Here is a 22,929-nt window from a genome sequence, read left to right as displayed (position 1 = left end):
TGAGCCAAAGGCAGACAGATGCTCAACCACTGAGCCACCCAGGCGTCCCACTTTGCCACTATTTTAAAATTCAATTAAAAAAAATCCTTGTGCAAAAAGTTTAACAACAAAATAAGAAAACTTGCTCATTCCCAATTTATCACTGAATAAGTCAAGAATTCTGTTATTTTCTAGTGCCTTCCTTTCAGTGACTGAGGCCAAAACCCAACTCTGTTCTTTGTATGCATTGTTGTTCCTCTTCACTTTCTTGTTTTCTAGAACCCAAGCTCAACATAGCTCAACTGTGTTATCATTAGTTTACAATACGTTCAGCAAAAGCAACTGAACATTTGCATAGCACTTACTACATGCCAGTTATTGTACTAAGCATTTGACATGAATTAAAACTTATTTGATCTTTACAGCTCTTCTTCCCATTTTATAGATGAAATTGAGGAACAGAGAAGGGGGTAACATTTATTTATACTTCTGTAGATAAGCCACTATGCTCTGCAGAAGTAAGATCTAATGCCTCTTGGCTTTTAAACTATGCCTGAAAGGATGCGTTTAATAATCCAAGGTTAAGGAGAGAGCATAAGCAAAGGCACATAGGCATAAAAGTACAAGAGGTGTTAGAGAAGGGTTAGTGGCAATTATGTCGGTGTGGAGACTAAATGCAGGGAGGTGAAGGGCGAAGAAGATGGAAAGATGGGTCAGTCTTGAATGCTGTGACTTGGGAGCTGAAGTAGGGAGCACATTTTGCCCTGTGGAAGTATTGCCTGAATTTCACTCATTCAAGTACCACTATAGCAATTATGTCCACATCTCTGTATCACCTATGCTATTTTTAATTTAATATAGGAAATAACCTTCCTTTTAAAAATGTGTTTTAAAATTTCATATTACTGTAAATATGAGACAAGTACCATTTACCAAAGAGAGGTAACTATATACATAGATGATTATTTAAATTAAAAAAATGCTTATCCCTCTTAAATTCACTCATGTACTGCAGTGAAACCCACAATCACATTGGGGAAATAGTTAAGTGGCAGTGATGAATCACAGAAGATCAGTTTTCTTATTCATTGAATTTTGCTCTTTGTCTTTCATATATATGAAAGATATATATATTTAATATAAGATATATGTAATCTTAATGAACCTTTATCTAGTTTTACACGAGCCCAAAACTCTTCTCTCTTAGCTAGCTGAGTTCATAAAATATTTGGCTGATTGTGTTTTATGTAAAGCTAAGTTAAAATTTCATGTCACTCTCCTAAGATTTAAGGGCTGTTTTGTAGGTCAGCTATTTTAAATTCCCCTTGGTGTTTCAACATTTCTCTACACCTCCAGCAGATGTCTGATCAAGGGGGCTGCACGGCCACAGTGCCACTGCCATGGTGGCTGCATTTTAGAAGGCTTTGAATGCAGAAGATAACGGTTTCCTAGAAAATCCCCTCTATGCAATCAGAACCTGGACAGAGGTTTCTGTAGGTGGCTATGCCTTTATTATTGAAAGATACAAGTTCATCCTCACAGTTTTGAGGAGACAGGATTTTGCTCTCAACTGAAAAGAGGGTGTGTGTGTGTGTGTGTGTGTGTGTGTGTGTGATAACAGACAGTGAGGAGGTATAGGGATGTAGAGATGCAGAAAAGTTTTTTTTGTTGTTGTTGTTTTTTGGTTAGTGTTCTTTTCTTTCTTACCTCTGTCCTTCCCTCCCTCTCTTCCTTTTTCATTTTTGTTAATCTCAGGAAAATGTTATGCTGAGATAGCCAATCACAGCCTGGGCTAACTACTAACTACTCCCTCCCTCAAGCAGTTCCGTGGTGTGATTTGTCCTCTAGGCTATATAACTATTCCCACTGATATTGCTACACTCTGATCCTATCAGTTTAGTTGTATTCTACTCACTGTGTTAAGGCACAACATAAACTGGACATAAATGGAGCTGGACATAAATGTCTACACTCAGCTCTGTCACTCATCAATGTGCCTTTGGGCAAATCACGTGACCTATCCGAATCTCAGTTTACTTATCTGTACAAGTATTTGCCAAAAGTTTAATAGGAACCAAAATGAGATCATATATTTTAAAGCTCTTGATAAATCACATTGTTAACACAGTACTATATCAATGTCAGATGTGTCAGTGACCAAACCTTAATTGTAGAATAGACTTCTAGAATTGTACATCTTTCTCCTCTCCTAGAGGGAAAATAAAGGTCTTATTTGTTTTACTATTCTATAAAGAGAAGGCTAAGGTGGCTTAGCTACCCACCAGAAATTCTACTTGAAAGGTACTATTCTGTTCCTTTGCCAGCAAGCTCCTTTCCCGAGGAGAGGAATTAAGAAAAATGGTACACATTACAGGAATAGCCAAAGACAACGATTTTAGAAGATGCCCTACACCAAACCCTTGAAATAGAAAAAAGTGAAAGGATATCTAGAGGAGTTTGGTGTAAACACAGAATGTTGTGTCCCCTGGAAAATACAGCAAAGAAGAATGGTTTTCTTCCTCTAGATGTCCATCAGCCTTCCTATGACTCATCTACATGTGCTATTCTATTTATTTGCCTCCCCAAGATCACACTTTTCCTCTCACCTTTCCCTTAGAGCAGATTTGCTTTAAGCATAAACCTTTAGATCATTTAGCTGACAAAGCTAAACCCTAGAATACCTGTTGAACCAGCAGTGGGTAGCCTTTATGACAGCAGAGAATACCTGGATTACATGAGGTGAGAGCTTCCAAGCCATCTTAAATACTCCCTCTGTCCTCTCACTTTTCTGTCTCTATAAAGATATGGAATAGATGTATGTATACATATACAGAGATATATATGCATACATGTACATTTAACTACATGTTCCATATATAATGAACTAAACTTTCACCAAATTATGAACAGAGATGTTTCTAATAGAGAATATAATAAAATTGTTCCAAATAATTTGAGTTCTATGGCTATTGTAAAAGATTTGTATCCATGTTTTTGGTTAAATAGCTTTCATTCTTTTTTTTTAAGATTTATTTATTTATTTATGATATATATATATATATATATATAGAGAGAGAGAGAGGCAGAGACACAGGAGGAGGGAGAAGCAGGCTCCATGCCAGGAGCCCAACACAGGACTCGATCCCGAGATTCCAGGATCGCGCCCTGAGCCAAAGGCAGGCGCTAAACTGCTGAGCCACCTGGGGGATCCCCAATAGCTTTCATTCTTAAAGACAATTTATTTTCTTAATTGGCCTATACTTCCTTTCAAATCTTTGTATTGCAGGCTGATCAGCAGAGTTAACATGCCAAGGTCAGAGCATTTCTGCCTGTGTACATGGATTATGTTTACCCTGCTCCAGGCCAGCTCTCATAAATAAGTATTACAGAGAGAGAGGTTGTGTACGAACTAGTGCAAGTCCATCATCACTGTAGGAAAAACTTAAAGCAGATGATCTTGTCATGCTAGGTCAATAGAGCTTGTTTGTATATGAAGGACATTCAGATGTTATAGCTTTAACGTCAAACTTCAAGATCTCAGCTGAAGTAGACATGCTATGAATGTATGCACAAAGTATGTTCTTTTATACTTTATAAGAGTATAAAAAGAATAGTACCCTGCTATAGAGGGCTGGTCAGTCTTGAGGCTCATCAGCCATAGATAACATGAGTCAGCCAGGTGTTGCCCCCACTGGTGAAAGAAGGCGGTTACTGTCCTTTCCTCCTAGTCACTGCTGCTGCTAGAAGGAACAAAACTAGCCCTAGAAAGGTTGACACACCAAGCATGAGGCCTACTGAGTCCTTGGGAAAGTGGGTCTGAATTTTACAAGCCTCCAACTCTCAAGTAAGCAAAATGTCACCACCCCTGTATGACGAAAACTGCAGACAGACAGACCACATGGCCAACCCCATTCTCTGTATGTTCTATCAAAAATAACTGGGTGTTATTCTATATGTTGGCAAATTGAACACCAATAAAAAATAAATTTATAAAAAAAATAAAATAAATAGGGTGCAGGGAAAAAATATTCTTATCAGCAAAATTAAAGGGGAACACATTCAACCAGAAGATCAAAAGAAAAAAGAAACTTCCATGAGACCTGGCAGACTAGGAATTACAAAGAAGAGTCTTCCATTCCAACTGTGTATATGTCCATTGGTTATTAGTGAATTCACATAACCCAAGTAATTCTCAATTTAAGGGCTTTCACTTTTAGTGTTTAGGGATATTGGATAACAGAAAACAAGTCAAACTTGTTACTTTGAAAAGCAGTCTTATGGTATTAAAGCTGGACCATCAAAACTGCTGCAATTCCTTTTATGACTATCAGTCTCTATTTAATAAACAGACATTTAGTCACGAGGGATCAGTTTAAGGAAGTATGAAACATCCTCACAATGGGATATTAGGCAGTCATTAAGTCTCATGCTTTGGATAATATCACAAAATAGAAAAGCATGCACAATCACAGTAAGAGAAGAAAGTACTACAGACTATTCATAGGTTATATTCTCAATTCTACTGTATCTCCTTGTGTTGTGTTACAACATACACACAACATGCACAAAGAAAAGCATCAGTAAGAAATAGAAGAAATATAAATACTAATTCTTTGTATGTATACTGGGATGTTCTAACTTATTTCTCCAAATGTCTTTAATAATAAGCTCAATTACCTTTACAATAAGAAAATCATAAATGTTTTTAACCTGCATATAACCTGTACACCACTATTTCTTCTTCTATATCACTACTGGAAAAAAATATTATAACCTAGAAATTAGTTCAGAGAACTCAGGAGCCAACCATTGATAACAGTCATGAAATAAAAATCTCAATAAAACTTAAACAAGATGGATGAAAGCCATATTTTAGTTTTGGGGACACTTTCCTCTTTGCTGTGTTTTGTTAAGCCAGCACTTCAGTCTCCAAGTTCAATTCTGCTTTTCCTCCCCCATCAGCATGTATAGGTTTCAAAAGTAAAGTCAATCAAGGTTACCTTGTTCTTTTATCCCGTTCATTCGGTGGCTGATGACAAACACATGAAAACAACTAGCCTTTCTGAAATGACATTTCTGAAGTCTCTTCCCTCAATACATCCTGCTTTTCTCTTCAAATTATTTTAGAAACATATATTAGGTTACAACCTGACATTGTGGACTGGATCTACGAACAGCAGTGTTGACACACCGGCAGTTAGAGTATATACTTTCCCTCCCAGGGGCTGGGTCTCAATGGCCTCTCCCTGGAACCCCACAAAAAGAGTTAATGAACAGGGTGGACCATAGCTCTGAGAGCTCAGGGAATAAGAAGGGGATGGTTGGATGTGAGAGTCTGTGATAATCACAACTCAGAAAGGCAGCCAAAAATATGTAATCCAGCCACTCTGTTTGTAAGCCACTGTCATAAATAAATATCAGCAGAATCTTTACTAAGCAACATGAAACATCCACCCAACAATTAGACTGTATCAAACAGTAAGATTTATTTATTTTTTAAAAGATTTTATTTATTTATTCATGAGAGACACAGAGAGAGAGAGGCAGAGATACAGGCAGAGAGAGAAGCAGGCTCCATGCAGGGAGCCTGATGTGGGACTTGATCTTGGGTCTCCAGGATCACTCTCTGGGCTGAAGGCAGTGCTAAACCGCTGAGCCACCCAGGCTGCCCTCAAACAGTAAGATTTAAAAACCATCTTAAGTTTTAAGTGTCACAATAAGCCCCTTTCTCCTTGCAATACCTTTTTAAAAATATTTTTTTTATTTATTTATTTGGGAGTAAGACGGAGAGCAAGAGGAGAGGGAGGGAGGGGAAGGGAGGAGGAAAGAGAGAGGAGGGAGGGGGAGGAAGGAGGAGGGAGCCAGACACTAGGCTCAGTCCCAGGACCCTGAGATCATGACTTGAGCCTAAGTCATACACTTAACCAACTGAGCCATCCAGGCACCTCTCTTCTTAGAATACATTTGTAGGTATGTATACTAGTAAGTTTTGCCTTATTCCCTCCAAGTGTCTTTATTAATCAAAATACCTTTATTGAATGAGTCTTTTAATAAATTGTCTTTATAAGAAAATCATAAATGTTGTTTCTTCTTTTTTCCCCCAGCCACTAGGAAAGCTACAATACTAATATGGTGGGGGCAATGCTTGGTTCATGGTAGGTGCTCAATAATTATGTGTGGAAGGGAAGAGCAGGAAAGGATATGAAAGAAGAGGGGAGGGAAAGAGGGAGGGAGAACAGAAGGAAAACTCAAATCCATGTATTTTGTGCATTGTTGTTTGGACAGGGCTGAACACTGCAGAGAGAGGAGGACATATATGATTTTTAGGAATTCCAAAGTCATCCCCTGGTGCTGTTAACATTTCTAGCACTCAAAACTTCTCTCTGTTAAGAAGTCCTCCCTACAGCTAATATAAATCCTCTCTGCTTGATCTTAAGCCCACTTATTCTGGTTCTGTCTCAGAGGAGAAAGTGAACAGCTGATCTCAACACTCGGTACAATAAGTCTTCATACATTTAAAGAGAGTAAGTCATCATCACTTCATTGCCTTTTCTTCTTCCCCTTAACAAACTCAATTCCCATAGCCTTCCTCATTGGATCCTGTTTTCTAACTCCTTAATCCAATGATGCATATTAGTACTCAGTGCACAGTTGGTAAAAATAGCATGTTGTTAAATAGCAGTATCAGGAGATCCAGAACAAACTTCCCCAACACAAGAAGCTTCTGCTTCACCTCCACAGACAACCCCTGTAGATTCTGGAGAGAGCATGGATTATTCTCTGGCATCTCCTCCAATGATGGGAGATGGAACACAATTTGTACAGGTATGTTCAGGCTGTCACCAAATATTACTGGCCTGTTCAACAATGTCTCACACTGTGCTGGGCATAGACATACAGTGGGTAACCAAACAGATGTGGTTTCTGGGTCATGAGCAGTCTGTCAGTTTGGATGTGAGTGACTGAGTATGTGTGTATGTGCACACACATACGTGTATGTGTGTGTATTTGTGTGTGTGCATGCATGCCAGGGAGGAGATGGAGTGGCTGTTTATTTTGTCAGTCAACAGCTTTCAAGTGGCATCTGCCATAATAGCAATCAAACTCTGTTGCATCATTACAAAATTGATCACTCTGGAATATGATCACCGTCCTCCTTGGGTGCCTGTATCACAGAGCATCCACAGCCTGGAGTTGCCGCTGTCTCCTGGATACGAGGCAGTCAGAGGCATATAGCATCTCTTAACCTGTCTCATTCATCCCAGGCTCCAGATGCTAGTGGTGCATTCAGTTTTATTATGTTGTTGTTGTTGTCACTCTTGGGGATTTTCCTTTTACCAGTTTAGTACTCTTCCTGTCTCCCCCTGATCTTTCCATTAATTCATAAATACTATCATGGGCTCAGTATAAGTGTGCTAAGTACTTTTATTTCTAACACTTCTTTCGGGGGTGGCTGTGGCTGTATTATCTCAGCGTTGCAAGCCTAAAATGATAACCATGATTTCAGGAGCCAAATGGATGACCCAGACTAACTGAGACTGTTTTAATTTACATAAAGAAGAGCATTTTCCGGTAAGTGGAGGCAGAGAAGAGGGAGTGGGCTTATAAAATACACCTCTTACCCTTGGGGAAAAGGCAAGCAGAGATGCCAAACATAATACCCTCCTGCGATTTGGACCCAGACAGTCCCTCTAAAGTCTGTTTACATCTTAGAGCCTGAAAATGCACCATCATCATTTCTTGAAGTCATTACTCAGAAGACACCCCCACTGCATTTCATTTTTATTATCTCCATTTTAGGAACGATTAAATGGAAGCAGAGAGCAGTAGCAATGAAGCAAATCATGAGAGGCTCTGATAAAGACAGAAGCCTGAATGCTCATTGGAACTGCTGCTCCGTGCCAGACTATTTTTAATGCAAGTTTATGCAGCTGTCCACCATTTAGAGAGAAGACTTACAAATGAACCCACTCTGCACACAATTTTTCCACCATTCCCTGCCCTTTCCAACTTACCATGCAATCCCTGCACGCATGGATATGTGCATTCCCTGTGAAACGTTCTTTTTCACGTTCCTACATACCAAAGAGATTACTTGGCTTTTTGTGAATGTAATTCTGGATCCAGAGATCTCTTTGTTATCCTAACCCCCTCTCATGCCTCCTTAGTAGCTATTTAGATAGGATTCCATTAGAAGTTTCCCAGAGCAGGTGCAATTTATTTTTTAAAAGGAGGTTAAGTAAATACATAAAATTTTTATATGCTTGTCATATTTTCAGAGAAAATACATAAGACCTTGGAAATAATGATTTCTCTGGGGAGCGACCTAGGGGAACCGAGGATCACAGATAAGAAGACATACTTTTGGGGCACCTGGATAGCTTAGTGGTTGAGTGTCTGCTCAGGGAGTGATCTTGGGGTCCTGAAATTGAGTCCAGTATCAGGCTCCCTGCAGGGAGCCTGCTTCTCTCTCTGCCTATGTCTCTGCCTCTCTCTGTGTGTCTCCCATGAATAAATAAATAAAATCTTAAAAAAGAAAAGAAGAAAAGAAAACAGCTGAGGCTTGCCACCACTGGGAAATTGGGAAGCCTTACAGAAGATGGTGCCTACCCCACCCCCAGAGCTTCGCTGGTGCATGGCCTGCTCTCATCAAAGGTGGAACATGTGCCTGCTCTCTCATGCTCTTCAGTAAACTAGTCTGAAGACCTGAGAGAATTTCAGGCAGAAGTGAACTAACTTTCCTAAGCATATGGATTCTTCATTTATTCAACTGTTATCTTTTGAGTGGTCACTGTGAGCCAGACACTCTTCTAAAGTGTTAGGATCAAGAGGTGAACAAAGTCTTTACTCCCAGGGAGTGTCTGTCCTGGTGTGAAGAGACGGGAAATAAACAATCAGGCAAACAGGCAAAACATCAGGTAGAAAAATATACTGAAGAAAATTAAAATCAGCTGTTGTGATAGAATGACTGGGGGGCTACTTTAGCTTGAATCACCAAGGGAGGCCTTCTGAGGAGATGATATTTATCTAAATGACAAGAATGACAAATATTCCCTGGGAGCTACTGTCCTTAGAAACACACGTAGGTTCCTTTTGTCTGCTTCAGCTTGCACCCCAATCCATTCCAAGCACTTACTTATTCACAATGTAAAATCTGCAACCCAAGAAGCTAGAGCTAGAAGGGACACTAGAAGTCTTCTTAATCTCATGCTATGACTTCAGACACAAGTAAAAGAAAGATCCGAAAAGTGCAAAGAACAGGTCACCTAGCCAGTTTGGGGCATGACAGAAACTTTGGGTTCTGTATTTTAGCCTTCATTTGCCCAACAAATCTAGATTCCTTCCCCATTTATCTTCCCTGTGTCCATCTCCTCACCATAGACTCTTCGCCTGGTGCCTACCTCCATGGAGTCCACAAACACTAAATCTTCCCAGGACCACATGGAACCTTCTAGAGTGGTATCAGAAATTCTGAGAATACAGAGGGTCTTGGGGGCTTAGGGGAACAAGAGGAAAAATGTATAACTTCCCATGGTACAATTTCAGCACATACTAGTACATCCTAGATCTGTTCTTGGCTCCTAACACCCCACCCTGCTCACAAGTGAGCCCTAAAAAGGGGTTCAACATCGGGGAGCCTCCTGGCTCTGTGAACTCAATGAACAGTAAAGACCCCTCTTTTCAGCAATGTTCCCTGATTTAACCAAGTCATTAGGAAATGTTATATTCTATGATCCCACAACCTCCTAAAAAGCCTTACAAAAAGATTAACCACAGAATTTCTTTAAATAACAAGCTCCCTTAGCACTTTTAAAGTATGATCTATGAAAACTCAATCAACATAAAGATTTTTATCTCCCCTCTGCCCCAAAAGAGAGGACATCAAGGACAATAGCATAAACCTGGATTCTTAATGATAGATTCTAGTTTCTTCTATTATATAATGGTTCTCATTCATATGACACATACTTATTGAACTATTCCATGTAATAATACACTCTTCCAGGTTGCTAAGAGGACACAGCAATACAAAGCACAGTCTCAGCCATCTAGAAGCACACATACATACAACTCTAACGCAGACAGAGGTGATAGCACTACAATAGAGGTAGGAACAAAAGCTACAGGGCACAAGGGGATGTGAGAAATTATATCTTGGTCAAAGATCAGAGAAGAAGACAGTAACATTTTAATTGGGTTTCAAAGGATGGTTATGATTTATATAACTGGACAATCCATTCCAGAAAAAGGAAATGTCATGAGATGCTATATAGGAAGTAAAATGCACAGAAAGAATCCAGTGTAGCTTGATGGTGAGACAGGAAACAGCAAGGGTTAGAAGACAGGCCTTGAAAGGTAGACCAGACCCTTGAAGGCAAGAATTAAGTTTGGACCTGATGAATAAACCACAGAAGCCCTGAACAAGTTTTGGGCAGAGAAAGAACATAAATCAGAGTTGTGGCTCAGGAAACTCATTCTAACAGCTGTATCCAGAACTAATCTGAATGGATAAAGGTAGGCATCAAGGATAGGGAGGCCCATTTAAAAAATTATCACATGGTTCCTGGATCATATAAGGAGGAATAGATTCAAGAGCTACAGCAAATGTAGAATTGAAGAGAAGGAAGGGATCCATGTTTGGTTTTGGAAAGTGGGGGCTGGTCACAGGCCTTAGATTCCAGCCTAGAGAAGTCAACATGAGTGATAGTAAGTGGTGTCTCTTTAAGGAAAGACAGGTGTGAGATGCCCCATACTTGAGGCAGTAATCATGAGTCTACTGCATAAAAGCTACCCCAGATGGACATCTCTGATCCACGTATGAAGCATCAGTTATTAATAACTCTTCTTCTGGAGATGTACAGAAGTGCCTGTTTTACATGAGGTCCCAGAACACTTCTTAAATTATTATGTCTATGTAGCAGCAGTGAAAAGCAGCTTGACTGGGGTGAAGAGCAGGAGCCCAGGGGAAAAGCATTTCTGAACAAATGATAACTCAGTAGAGGGAGAGCAACTTTAATCAAGAACACAAGAAATAATCTAAGTCTTATAATTGTACCCTGATTTAAGGAACTATAGGACAGATTGAGGTCTTTCAATTTTAAGAGTAACCCTAGTTTCCACTACGTGAGCCACACATGCCATTTCACAGATGAGCATTCACATAACTACCTGTCCAGGGCTCTCTGACAAGATGGTGAATTTCAAGAAATTTATCTCTGGTCTCATTTCCTGGATATTCTTCCTAGGAATATATAGTTTGGTTTCCATTCCAGTCAGAGCCATGCTGACATCTTGAGGTTTGTTCTCAGACAACTGACCCATGAAGTCTATAGAAATTGCCCTATATCAGTGTGTAGAAATTGCCTTAAATCATGTTTCCCAACAAGTTTTACAGAATATGAATTTCATGAACAAAGTGGCCTCTTAGCAAAAATAAATTTGGGAAATAGAGATTAAGTAAAATTAAAGATAGCTCTTTGCTATAGATAGGACTCCTCTGAACTTTCTAATGTTCATATATTCTGGGAACCTCCCAGACTAAGAAACAGGAAGTAGCATCTCCTAACCTCATCTATCCACAGAATCATTTCTCAGCCAAGCATCTCAAGGAACAAATGACCTGAAGAACATAACAAGAGAAACACTGATGCTGACGTTACTCTTGGGAACATCTGTATTTAAATAGGAATCAGGGGTAACAATAAAAGTGAATGTCTGTTAAGTGCTATTATGTGCCAGGCACCTTACTAAGTCTTTTATGTATATTAATATATTTAATCCTCATAACAACCCTGTGACCTTGATAACTATTATTCTTTATTCCCATTTTATAGATAAGAAAATTTGAGGCACAGAGATTTGTCCAAAGTCCTAAGTAGGCAAGGGTGTGAATAAAGGAGTTAAGAATTGAATCTAGATAGTCTGGCACCACAGAAATTAATTTCTAATTAGGTAGAGTTTCAGACACTGGGATCAGCTGGCAGTGGGAGAGATCCTGAGAGAAGCCTTGCATGGAAAGCCTCTAATCACAGTAAATTTTAATCTGCGTGCTTGTAAATTGGTTTCATCGACCTCCCCAGTATACTGTGTAGGATACAATTCTGAATTGTACCACTGATTTGATTTCTTCACCGAATTATGTTATATTACACATGTATACTCTCTTCCATTAGGACAAAGTCATGATTCAGATAGTACCATAACCAATAAAAATGGTAATGCATAAAGAAAATAATCTCTTGATTAACCAAAGGAGCAAGAAAATGAAGATGGAAGTTTGAGAAATGGCTTCTCTTATGTTCTTCATAGTACTACACTCTCACTTCCAGCCGAGAGACCCAAACCAAGGTCTGGTTTTGTTTTGCTTGAACCTGTTGCAAAATTTTATAGCCCTACCCCATCTACTTTGCTCAAGAATTGCCAAAAGGTATGTCCTACCCTCTCCCACTTTCTCTCCTTGTTCAGAAGGATTATCACCAGTTTCGGGTGCATCTGGTAGCCATCTTCACTGAAGGACAGATTTCTTCCCTCAAAAGTGACATTGATCAGATACCTGTAAAGACAAAATACAATAAAAGAAAGGTTAAAAGTATGAAGAAGGTTTACCAACAACGAGATAGTTAGGAAGACAGAGAGAAAGAAGACAGGCGCATAGAGAGATATACAAATATCACTGTGAAACCTGTATCCTTGAAGCTCCCATTTGGTTATGCGTAGAGACATCCAAATTTTCCCATAATAGGAATAATATAAAAAGATATAAAGAAACCTATTTCATTAGGTTTGTGAGGCTTAAATGAGATAACCACCATGAGGCCTAATACATAGTAAACCCTCCTAAAATGTTAACAATCATTACTTACAGAAGGGGGTCCATTAAAGGGTGAAGGAGGTAGAGAGAATAAAAGAAAGTGGGAGTGTACCAAGACAACGTTCTGCTAAGAAAGATACCATATTGAGCAAAGAGTTTCCCTGCCTCCCAGAGATAGGTTCATACTTTTGAACTCTTGGTAAGATCCAGCCCAACCCATACTTCTAAAAGTTGTGAGATGAGTCCAGCAGTCAAAGATCTGGTTCAATAAGATGCATCTGGAAACCAAGGTTATTGCACTGTATAGTGAACAGAAAATACCAGGGGTTGGGGAGACGGGTAAGGAAGGAGAGGTACTTCAGAAAGTATTCCAGGTACATGCATACAAATTCACAGAAACTCTGGAAGTAACTAGAGTCAGATCAATGACATTGTCTTCCTCCTCAACATCTGCACCTCCAGCTCACCCCACTCCTCCGTTGGCTGCTCTGATCTGGTGAAGAGTTCCCTCCCTGGGAATTCCCACAGGCATGCTCATTACAACCACATTAGTGCACCCGTGCTGATGGTAATTAATGTCCCTTTACCGTAATGGGCTCAAGGAGTCAATAATGATTAGCTGGGTGTTCACATGACATGCTACTCTAGAGCCTTGGGCCTGACACTGCTGTGAGACAGGTCTCTGCTGAGAAGCAAAAGATGTATTTTGCAAATTGCCACAAGGGTTCCAAGGGGTTTTGAATTTGTGACAACAGTTTCCTAAACACAAGGAAGAACAAGAATGCACCAGGAGGCAGCTTGGTATCAAGGTTCCTCTTTTAAGTCCTCTTGTTCAATGACACTGTGAGGCTCTTCATTCTTCCAGGTAATGTTAGGTTAAGCAATAAGGTTGCTAAGATGCATATCCTCCAGGCAATTATAAAGCTGGACTACAGATCAAGAACCAAACCCTCACAGACCACTTCTTATTTCTAGAGCTGCCTAGGCTCTTTCATTCTCTGGTCTTATGGTCTCCACAAATGCAATCAAGAACACTCAACATCTCAAAAGAATGGAGATTCTTAGACTCAGAATTGAAAGAGATCTTCATGATAAACAAGTCCACCACCTCTTACAGTTGATGCTTTCCCTCTACAACAGAAAATTGGCTCTTTCGGCTCTTCTTATCATTGCACCCTCTGCCCTCAAGGTAGCCATCTCACTGTTGGACAGATGTCTTTTTTTTTAACTTAAAGTTGAAATCTGCTCCTCTAAAATCCCTAGATCCTGGTTACCTCCTTAGACATTATACAGTCTTAGTCTAATCTTCCTTCCACATGAAAGTTCTTCAAGTATTCGAAGACATTTATCATGTCTACCTTATAAATTTTAATCTTTGAAGAAAACTTAAGCTCATTTAGTTCTATAATTTTAACTTGATAGGTGAAGGAAACCCAAGTACAGATAAGTCAAATTATTTGTCCAATGTTCCACAGGTAATTGGGAGCAAAAATAACATTTTAAGCCACATTACTAGTCCCATGATATCTTCACTATACCACCCCATCATATCACATATCACATCAGGCTTAATGTCCCCAGTGCCTTCATGTAGTTTTCACATGCCATGAGTTCAAGTTCTCTCCCCTTATCCCTTGCTCTTCCTGGACACTTCCAGTTGGTAAGAGTGTAGCACTCCTAATTCAACTCAATGCTCCACATAGCATCTTCTCCATTCCTTGCATTGCCCTTCATCTCTGAGCTCCATGCTGCTTGCTCAAGCCCATCACTAGTTAGAAAATAATATTCAAGTCTCCTGTAGTTTACAGTTTCAACTCTCCAGCCAAAGCTGTATATAATTCATTCCAAGGAACAGAATTACAAAACCACAAAACAAAATATTTTAAACTAACAAATCAGAATTTAAGCATCCAATGTAATTAACTTGGAAAGTATGTTCTTATTACAATAATATTGCATTGCTTAGAATGACTTCTTGAAACTCTTCAGAGAAGGTTAATGAGACATGCAAAACAATTTCAGTTTTCTCTCTCTCTCTTTTTTTTTTTTTTTTTGGAAGAAAGGGAGGAGGAGAAAGGAAGAGAAAGGGAGGAAGGGATAGGTGAGAAATAAGTTACCTGGCTTAAGTACCCTCCTTTTCACTGGACATGGTTTAGAATAATTCTAACTTTATCTAAATTAAGATATGTTTTCTTAAAAGTGTCCATTTAAGAAGGCAATGATAAGAAAAGTTCCAAAAATAATTTAAGTAATAAGCGGCATGAATGGCTTCTCAAGATGACTACTTTGAAGGGGACAGTATTGAATTGGGTGTACAAATTTTGAAATTCAAACTTTCAGAAAATAAACCACACTCATGGGTTATGTAGTTGCTCTATAGTTAAATTTTTCTAGTTATTCCTGCTCCACATCCTTCTGATTTTTCTCATAAACTCTTTCTGTGATGTTCACGCTGTTCCAGCTGTATAGGTTCATTTTCTTTTACATAGGCACTACTCACATATTTTGCACTTATCAAAAATATTGATAAATTTTATGACAATCTACAAAATATTCTTCTCCAAAGTTAATCTCTTTAATCTCTCATATCATTCGGCAGTATATAGATTAATCATTCACACTGTTTTTTTCTGAGTAATTTCCTCTCATGTGCCATCATTTAGCTATTTGTGAGGAGCTTGCAAATATACACCTGCCCTGAACAAGGATGCCCTTTGAATAGCAAAACAAAGTAATCCATTCACTGGTAACAAAAAAGTGAAAAAAATAATTGGGACAGTGGTCACTTCTAGGCATGGGACTCTGGCACATGAACCTCAGTTTTTCCTCTTTAAAATGGAAACACTATTCTACCTCCAGCTTATCAGGTAAGTCTGATATGCTGACCAAATGGAATAATGGATAGAAAGACTATAGAAAATGGGATACAGATATAAGGTTATATAATAGGAACAATTCAGGAAAAGAACATATTAGCATGATTTAAATATCTAAAGGCAAGAAACCTGCCTCATTTTGGACCTCACTGAGTGAAAGTATGATAACTACATTTTAACGAGACCCAATTATCAATGGAATACATTGGAGGAATGGAGATTGCATTCCACATAGGGAGGATAAACTAGGTCAAATGGTCATATTAGTCAATTTAACTTTCCACGAGGCTGAAAAGATCCAAATACCTCTGGATCTGGTTGCACTTTGCCAATTTTGAACATTAATTAAAACTTCAAAGCTTCCATGTGTAAATCCTTGGTAAAGGATTAAACTATAATTAAGAGATGCCACAGCTATTTGGTTTTTCTCTAAACACATCATCCTCAAGTATACAGTCAGAAAGCCTAGCTCAAGTGGCAGCCAAATTCAGAAGCTCTTCCTAGAAGACTCTAGTCTCCTGGAAGACCCCAGCAAGGTTTGGTATATAAATATATATATTGCTTAATTTGTCTCTAGGATGTAGATGGGCCCACAAGAAACCTTATTGTGTCTTACAAAGTTCTAATATTACACAGAGTCTCAAATCGTTGGAACCAGAAGAAAATTTAGAAGCTATCCATTGCGAACTCTCATTTTAGCAAGGGAAAAAGAGGCTCCAGGATGCTACCTTCTTTTCCAAGGTGACCTGCCTGTTCAGGACTGGAGTTCAAGTCTTCAGTTTTCAGTTCAGTGTTCTTTTCATTACATCACCAAGTGAAGTGAAGGTAATTCTGTGAGCCCCAGATGTGCATTTTAGCATTCTCATGTCATGTGTTATGCCCTGAACTATGTAGATCCCTAATACAGCCTGCATAAAATAAAATGCATCTCATTTCCTGCTTGACTCCTTGTCAAGAAAGAGCCTCAGAATCCCGAAGGGCTTAGAGCCAATACATTTGCTTTATATGGCCAAAGTCATACTCCAGTGGGTTTAATGAGGTCAAGCTGAGGTAAAAAAAAAAAGCCCTTGTGCCTCTTTGACTTTGGCCATGCCACTCAGAGCTCATCCACTGCACCACAATGATACCTAAAGCAATGATTTAGCAGTATGCCCTGTGTGGGAGGCAACTGGAAGAGCTCTGCCAGAATTTTCCCAGCAAACCAAGTGCCTTGGCACTGCAATACTCATTCTGCCCTCCATATTTTTATAAGATACTAGACTTTGTTTACTAATATCTGTTAATATGGTAATAAGAAAGATAAGTCTCTCATTTCATCCAATACTTTCATTTCTAGATGAAACAGATGAAGTCCAGAAGGATTTGCGACTTTACCAAGATCAGATGACAGGGCAGGAAACAGGGTTCAGGTATCCTCATCCTGGGTCCAGCATACTTCTCACTCACCACCATGCCTCAAAAACAATGGAATTTTTCACAGCCCTCAGTTTCCATCCTTCAGGTATTAAGAGCAAATCAATAAAGGAAAATAATTTCAGACAGGAGACTTGACCTCATGTTTGTAATTTCTAACTCCAAAATTCTGTAACTATGTAACTGAGTCTGGTCTGTCACTCAACTGCCTTCAATTCCCTCATCTATACAGGGAACTGGTTCATACCATCTGACACCTGATGAGGGAAGTACAGGGATGCTCCTCTGACATGCTCTCTATTTCATCTGTGGTTATTACATTATTACACTCCATCAGCTGGATGCCAAAACCACATATCTTTCGTCTTTCTCTTGTCTCTCTTAACCATTTTACTATTTCACTTAGTACCATCTTGTACATTTACTCTTGAAATAGTGGAAACCATTTCTCACAGGAGTAGGGATAGTGGACTTTAAAACATTTAAAAACTACCTAATTAGAAACCACTATTGGGGGAAAGAGGCAAAGATATTTAAAAATTAGACAGTTGGTGTGAAAGTTTGGTAAACTAAATAGAAATTTCTGACTTAGCCCCAACATAGAAATTCATGTTTATCAGAGTGAATTCAAAATGACCCATCCTGTACAACACTGTCAACATGGCAGGCCATGGCCAGGAAATGATTCTCTACTGGCTTTACCAATGGGTTCCTCTGGGATTAAACCCAGAAGAAATATCTCATTGGTAAGATATCTTACATGCAAAAGATGATCTAGACAATGTCTCAAAATGCTAGTAGAAAAGAGATAAACAGACAAATAATTGATGAGGAAAGGATTGTACTATGTACCACATGCACACTCCATCACCAGCATCACCACCACCAGGCAGGGTAGCCTGGTAGTTTAGATCAAGGAGGCTGTAGTCACACAACCTCTGTTCAAATCCTAGACCCACCAGTTCCTAACTGTGTGGTAATCTCTTCAGGACACATGAATTATTTTAGTCTTGCCAACAATGGTTTTCTTTTCAAGGAAAAAGAATTTGAAGAAGTTTTAAAGGTTTCCTTTGACATATAATGTCATATATAAAATATTAGACCATGCAGTTGAACAAAATGATTAGAAATACCAGTTTTTTTAAAGATTTTATTTATTTATTTATTTATTTATTTATTTATTTATTTATTTATTCATTCATTCATAGAGACACAGAGAGAATGAGAGGCAGAGACACAAGCAGAGGGAGAAGCAGGCTCCATCCAGAGAGCCCAACGTGGGACTCGATCCAGGGTCTCCAGGATCACACCCTGGGCTGCAGGCGGCGCTAAACCGCTGAGCCACCAGGGCTGCCCAAGAGTACCAGTTTAATAAGCTGTCGAACGCAGTTCTTTTCCCTTATTTCTGTATAATAATAGAGACCTCAGGAAAAACTAATTTAAAGAGCACATTGTAATATTAATTTATAATTACTTGAGAAAGATTAAAAATAGTTTGTTTTCCAGTAAATGAAACATTTTCTCTGAAATAGTGTTTATACCACTAATTTATTTTACAAACCATTCTTCACAAATCATAAAAGTTTCAGGTTCAGGCTAGTCCATATCTCAGTTATTTAAATTCTAAATCCACAGTGTTAAATTAATGAGATAGTAAAGTATCTTGAGGACTGACTGATATAAATTTAATATACTTCTCTTGCCTGCTGGTGGGGAGGACTATGCCTTGGGCCCTTAGCAGTCTGGGTTGAGCTGCATTTGTTTGAGGGGTAAATGGTGACGTATCAATTAGCCATCCACTGCAAAATGAAAAGGCTTCTCAAGCCCCTAGCCCTAATAGGGAAAAAAATTCTGCTTTATGACTGAATGCCACGAATTAGTTTCATGTGAAATGAAAGAAAATAGAGGATCACTGCTGGAAGTTGCCCAACAATCCTTGTTTTTTTTTTAAATTAATTAATTTTTTTTTATTGGAGTTCAATTTGCCAACGTATAGCATAACACCCAGCGCTCATCCTATCAAGTGCCCCCCTCAGTGCCCGTCACCCAGTCACCCCCACCCCCTGACCACCTCCCTTTCCACCACCCCTTGTTCATTTCCCAGAGTTAGGAATCTCTCATGTTCTGTCTCCCTCTCTGATATTTCCCACTCATTTTCTCTCCTCTCCCCTTTATTCCCTTTCACTGTTTTTTATATTCCCCAAATGAATGAGACCATATAATGTTTATCCTTCTCCGATTGACTTATTTCACTCAGCATAATACCCTCTAGTTCCATCCACGTCGAAGCAAATGGTGGGTATTTGTCGTTTCTAATGGCTGAGTAATATTCCATCGTATACATAGACCACATCTTCTTTATCCGTTCATCTTTTGATGGACCACAATAGCCAAACTGTGGAAGGAGCCTCGGTGTCCACCCAACAATCCTTGTTTGAACATAAGAAGGTAGAGAACATTAACTTTCTTCCAGAAAGATGTTAAGTCAAGGAGCATTGTGGGGCACTTGGGTGGCTCAGTAGTTGAGCATCAGCCTTCAGCTCAGGGCATGATCCCAGGGCCTGGGATCCCTGATGCAGGGAGCCTGCTTCTCCCTCTGCCTATGTCTCTGCCTCTCTCTCTCTCTCTCTCTCTCTCTCTCTCTGTCTCTCATGAGTAGATAAAATCTTTTTTGTTTTTTTTTTTTAAAGGAGCATTGTGAGTGGCTCTGCCCTGAGCTGGGATGACCTCATGCCTACCCACCTGCAGTACCCTTTCATGAAGTCAGGTCAATGTGCAGGCCATACTCAGGAAATAGTTCTCTTCTGGACTTCTGGACAGATGAGTCCATTTGGATTAAACCCAGGAGCTTGTCCTCATTCGTAAAATAGCCTACACTCAAATGAATGACAAAACCTGGACAATGCCTGAAAATGCTTGTAATGAGGAGTAGAGAGGAAATGGAGAAAGGAGAAACAGAAGAGGTTAAGCAAAGAGGAAAGGAATGTGATATGTACTAAATGCACACACACATACACATACACACCCCAAACACCAGCAACACCCCTGCAGTGTAGTGTTTAGGAGCAAAGACACTGGATCAGATGAGGTCTGCACAAGTCCTTGATCTGGTAATTCTGAAGTTGTATGATCTCACAAATTATTTAACTTCTGTCTCCATTTCTTCACCATAAAAAATGTGAATGAAAACAGTATTACCTCAAAGGGTGGTTGTGAGGATTAAGTAATTCAGTATACTTTTTAGGACTTAGAACTCCACCTATCACCCAGTAAACACTATGTGTTAGCTACTTCTGTTATTATTATTGCCTTTTTTTTTTTTTTTTTACCTTGCTTGGATATCAGAGAATGTTAGTTTTCAGGGACTTTTTGATCAATCTATTTCATAGTTAAACAAAACATCCTAGGACCTGCAGAGATGCTGCTACTCTTTGGCATGTTAAATTCAGAGTCTGAATCTCCCAACTCCTGAATCTCTGCTTTTCTATAATATCACCAGTTCAGGACATTTCCTCTCATTCCCACAATATCCCAAACTCTGAAGGTTTGGGAACATTTGTCTTCTACTAAGATTAGTTACCCCTGTGAGGTTTTGTGTAGTGGGGAATCACTTAATCATACTTCAATATACAGCCCACTCCCTGAGAAAGGCAAAAGATTAGCTTATATGCCCATAATTTTTATCTGGAATAAATGACTCCTCAAAATGACCCACATCCTGACCTCCCAGAGGCCTGCTTTGAACACTATAAACTCTTTTTAAAATTCCTTTGTAGGGGGCACACTCTTGCTTGTATATTCCTTGGGGAACTGGTAAGGTCACCTTTTTTTAAGAAAGAATTTTTTTATTTTTTTTATTTTTTAATTTTTTTATTATTTATTTATGAGAGAGAGAGAGAGAGAGAGAGAGAGAGAGAGGCAGAGACATAGGCAGAGGGAGAAGCAGGCTCCATGTACCGGGAGCCTGACGTGGGATTCGATCCCGGGTCTCCAGGATCGCGCCCTGGGCCAAAGGCAGGTGCCAAACCGCTGCACCACCCAGGGATCCCAAGAAAGAATTTTTTTAAAATTCCTACACCACTTCATTTAATGCTTAGATTGGATACATAGTAGGGAAAACAGATATACCAAATCACGACACTGAGGTTCACATTATATTTTTAAAATTTCTATTTAAATTGCCATTAGTTAACATACAGTGTACTATTAGTTTCAGGTGTACAATACAGTGGTTCAATCTTTTGATGTCACTGAAATGTGCTGAACAGCAAAACTTTCTCATTTAAGGAACTGTGCATAGAACTCAGTGATAGAAAAGAAATTCTTCCTTGTCCTCATGACAACAAACTTTAGTCACCTCTGCTATAGGTGAGACATTCTCAGGTGCTACAGGAAATCCAGCAGTACTAGAGGCAGTTGGGAAAGTGGAGTGCCCCAGTGGGAAGGAATCAAGTAACTCTTCTGTATAATGTTATTACCACTGGATTTTTTAACTTATGAAACCACATTTCCATGCTGTGCATAAGTTAAACTCACTTTTATTTTTAAAAATATTGAACAAAAAATAATCCCTTTCCTCTTCCTTAGATTAGGCACTCAATATGTTGGAATATAGACCTAGAGACTATCAAAGCAAAGTGTTGGGAACTTCCCAGAGAAAACACCAAGACGGTCAAAGGCTAGGCTAGCTGATCCCAGAAATACACTGATATTTCTTCTTTATGCTTATTAATAATTTTAAGGTGAAGGCTGCCTTTCTGACATCCATTTTAGCTCATGAGCCGGCAACGCTACTCAGGTGCTATGCCAAGACCAGCCAAACAATGACTGGCAAAGATTTCTCTAGGACATTCAACTTTGACCAGGTACCTTTTTCTTCTTGTAAACTTTCAAACTGATTATAAGAAACTTTGGGCATACATAACCAAGAAGCCTTTGGTCAAGAATCCAGAGTTACCTGGGGATGATATCAAAGGAAAAGAATAAGCAGGGTTTTCTCCTCCTTTTTTTTTTTTTTTAATCTTTCTTCACCTCCTTATTCTCTGGAGCCCTTCTCTATTCTCTCTTACATTTTAGATAGTCAATAAAATCCACACATTGGCAGTACCTCCATACAAACAATTCCTACCCCTCTCTGTAGCTACCATATGCTTAATTTCACAACTCCCTCCAACAGCTCTACTGAAGGGTAGCAAGAAGGGTGAACCAATGAATTAGTGAGATGGCTTCAGTTACAGGGATTGAGAGTGGAGGTTATGAGAAGCTGTCATCCATGGATAAAGGAGTTATAATTTAGTCTCCCAATAATGACTGGAAGATATCTTCAAATGGAGATTTCTAGAAGCAATTGTATTGAATGGGAGGGGAAGAGGGCCAAAGAGCTAGGATATTCCAGGGTCAGGCAACAGTTACAAACAGACAGAGGAGTCAAGATGCCTGGGTGATGAATTATGTCTTTAGGGGAGATAGGTGCTCCATAATCACATCATGCTACAGATTAGATACAGAAACAGTAGGGGAGGCTATTGACACATTCAAAAACACATCTCTGTCTTCAGAAAACCTAATTGTAAACCGCTCCTGCCCCATAGATGAAGCCCTTACACACAGAAAATAAAGTGAGTTTTTGAGTCTAGGATCCAGAGAAAGACCAGGGGAACAAAAGAAATGCAAAGTTCAATATAAAACAGGAGTGGAGAAAGTGAACTATCAGGTAAGTTGGCTAACAACTTTGTTAATGTGGCTCCCATAGCACAGTCTGGAAGAATGGCTTTCTGGGACTACAGTTGAGTGGGAAGAGTCATCCCCAAAAGTATGGTTGAATTTGAAGGTGCAGGAAATGTATACCAG

General features: G+C 39.2%; 1 protein-coding gene across 12 annotated transcripts in view; it reads right to left on the bottom strand.

Moving 5' to 3' along the window:
• GRIN2B (glutamate ionotropic receptor NMDA type subunit 2B) overlaps positions 1 to 22,929 on the bottom strand; it is a 543,572-nt gene that overhangs the window by 146,083 nt on the left and 374,560 nt on the right. For all 12 annotated transcript variants that reach the window (XR_013364272.1, XR_013364270.1, XR_013364277.1 and 9 more), the window contains one exon: positions 12,418 to 12,532. Coding sequence is in view for 1 of the 12 variants with exons in the window: in XM_077870998.1 (XP_077727124.1) it covers positions 12,418 to 12,532 (115 nt within the window). In the remaining 11 variants the exon portion in view is untranslated. The remainder of the gene's footprint in view (positions 1 to 12,417; positions 12,533 to 22,929) is intronic.

This window comes from Canis aureus, chromosome 25, assembly GCF_053574225.1.
Source record: "Canis aureus isolate CA01 chromosome 25, VMU_Caureus_v.1.0, whole genome shotgun sequence".
Classification (NCBI taxonomy): Eukaryota; Metazoa; Chordata; class Mammalia; order Carnivora; family Canidae; genus Canis; species Canis aureus.
Note: the sequence above shows the minus strand (reverse complement) of the source record. Positions and strands in the feature narration are given on the sequence as shown.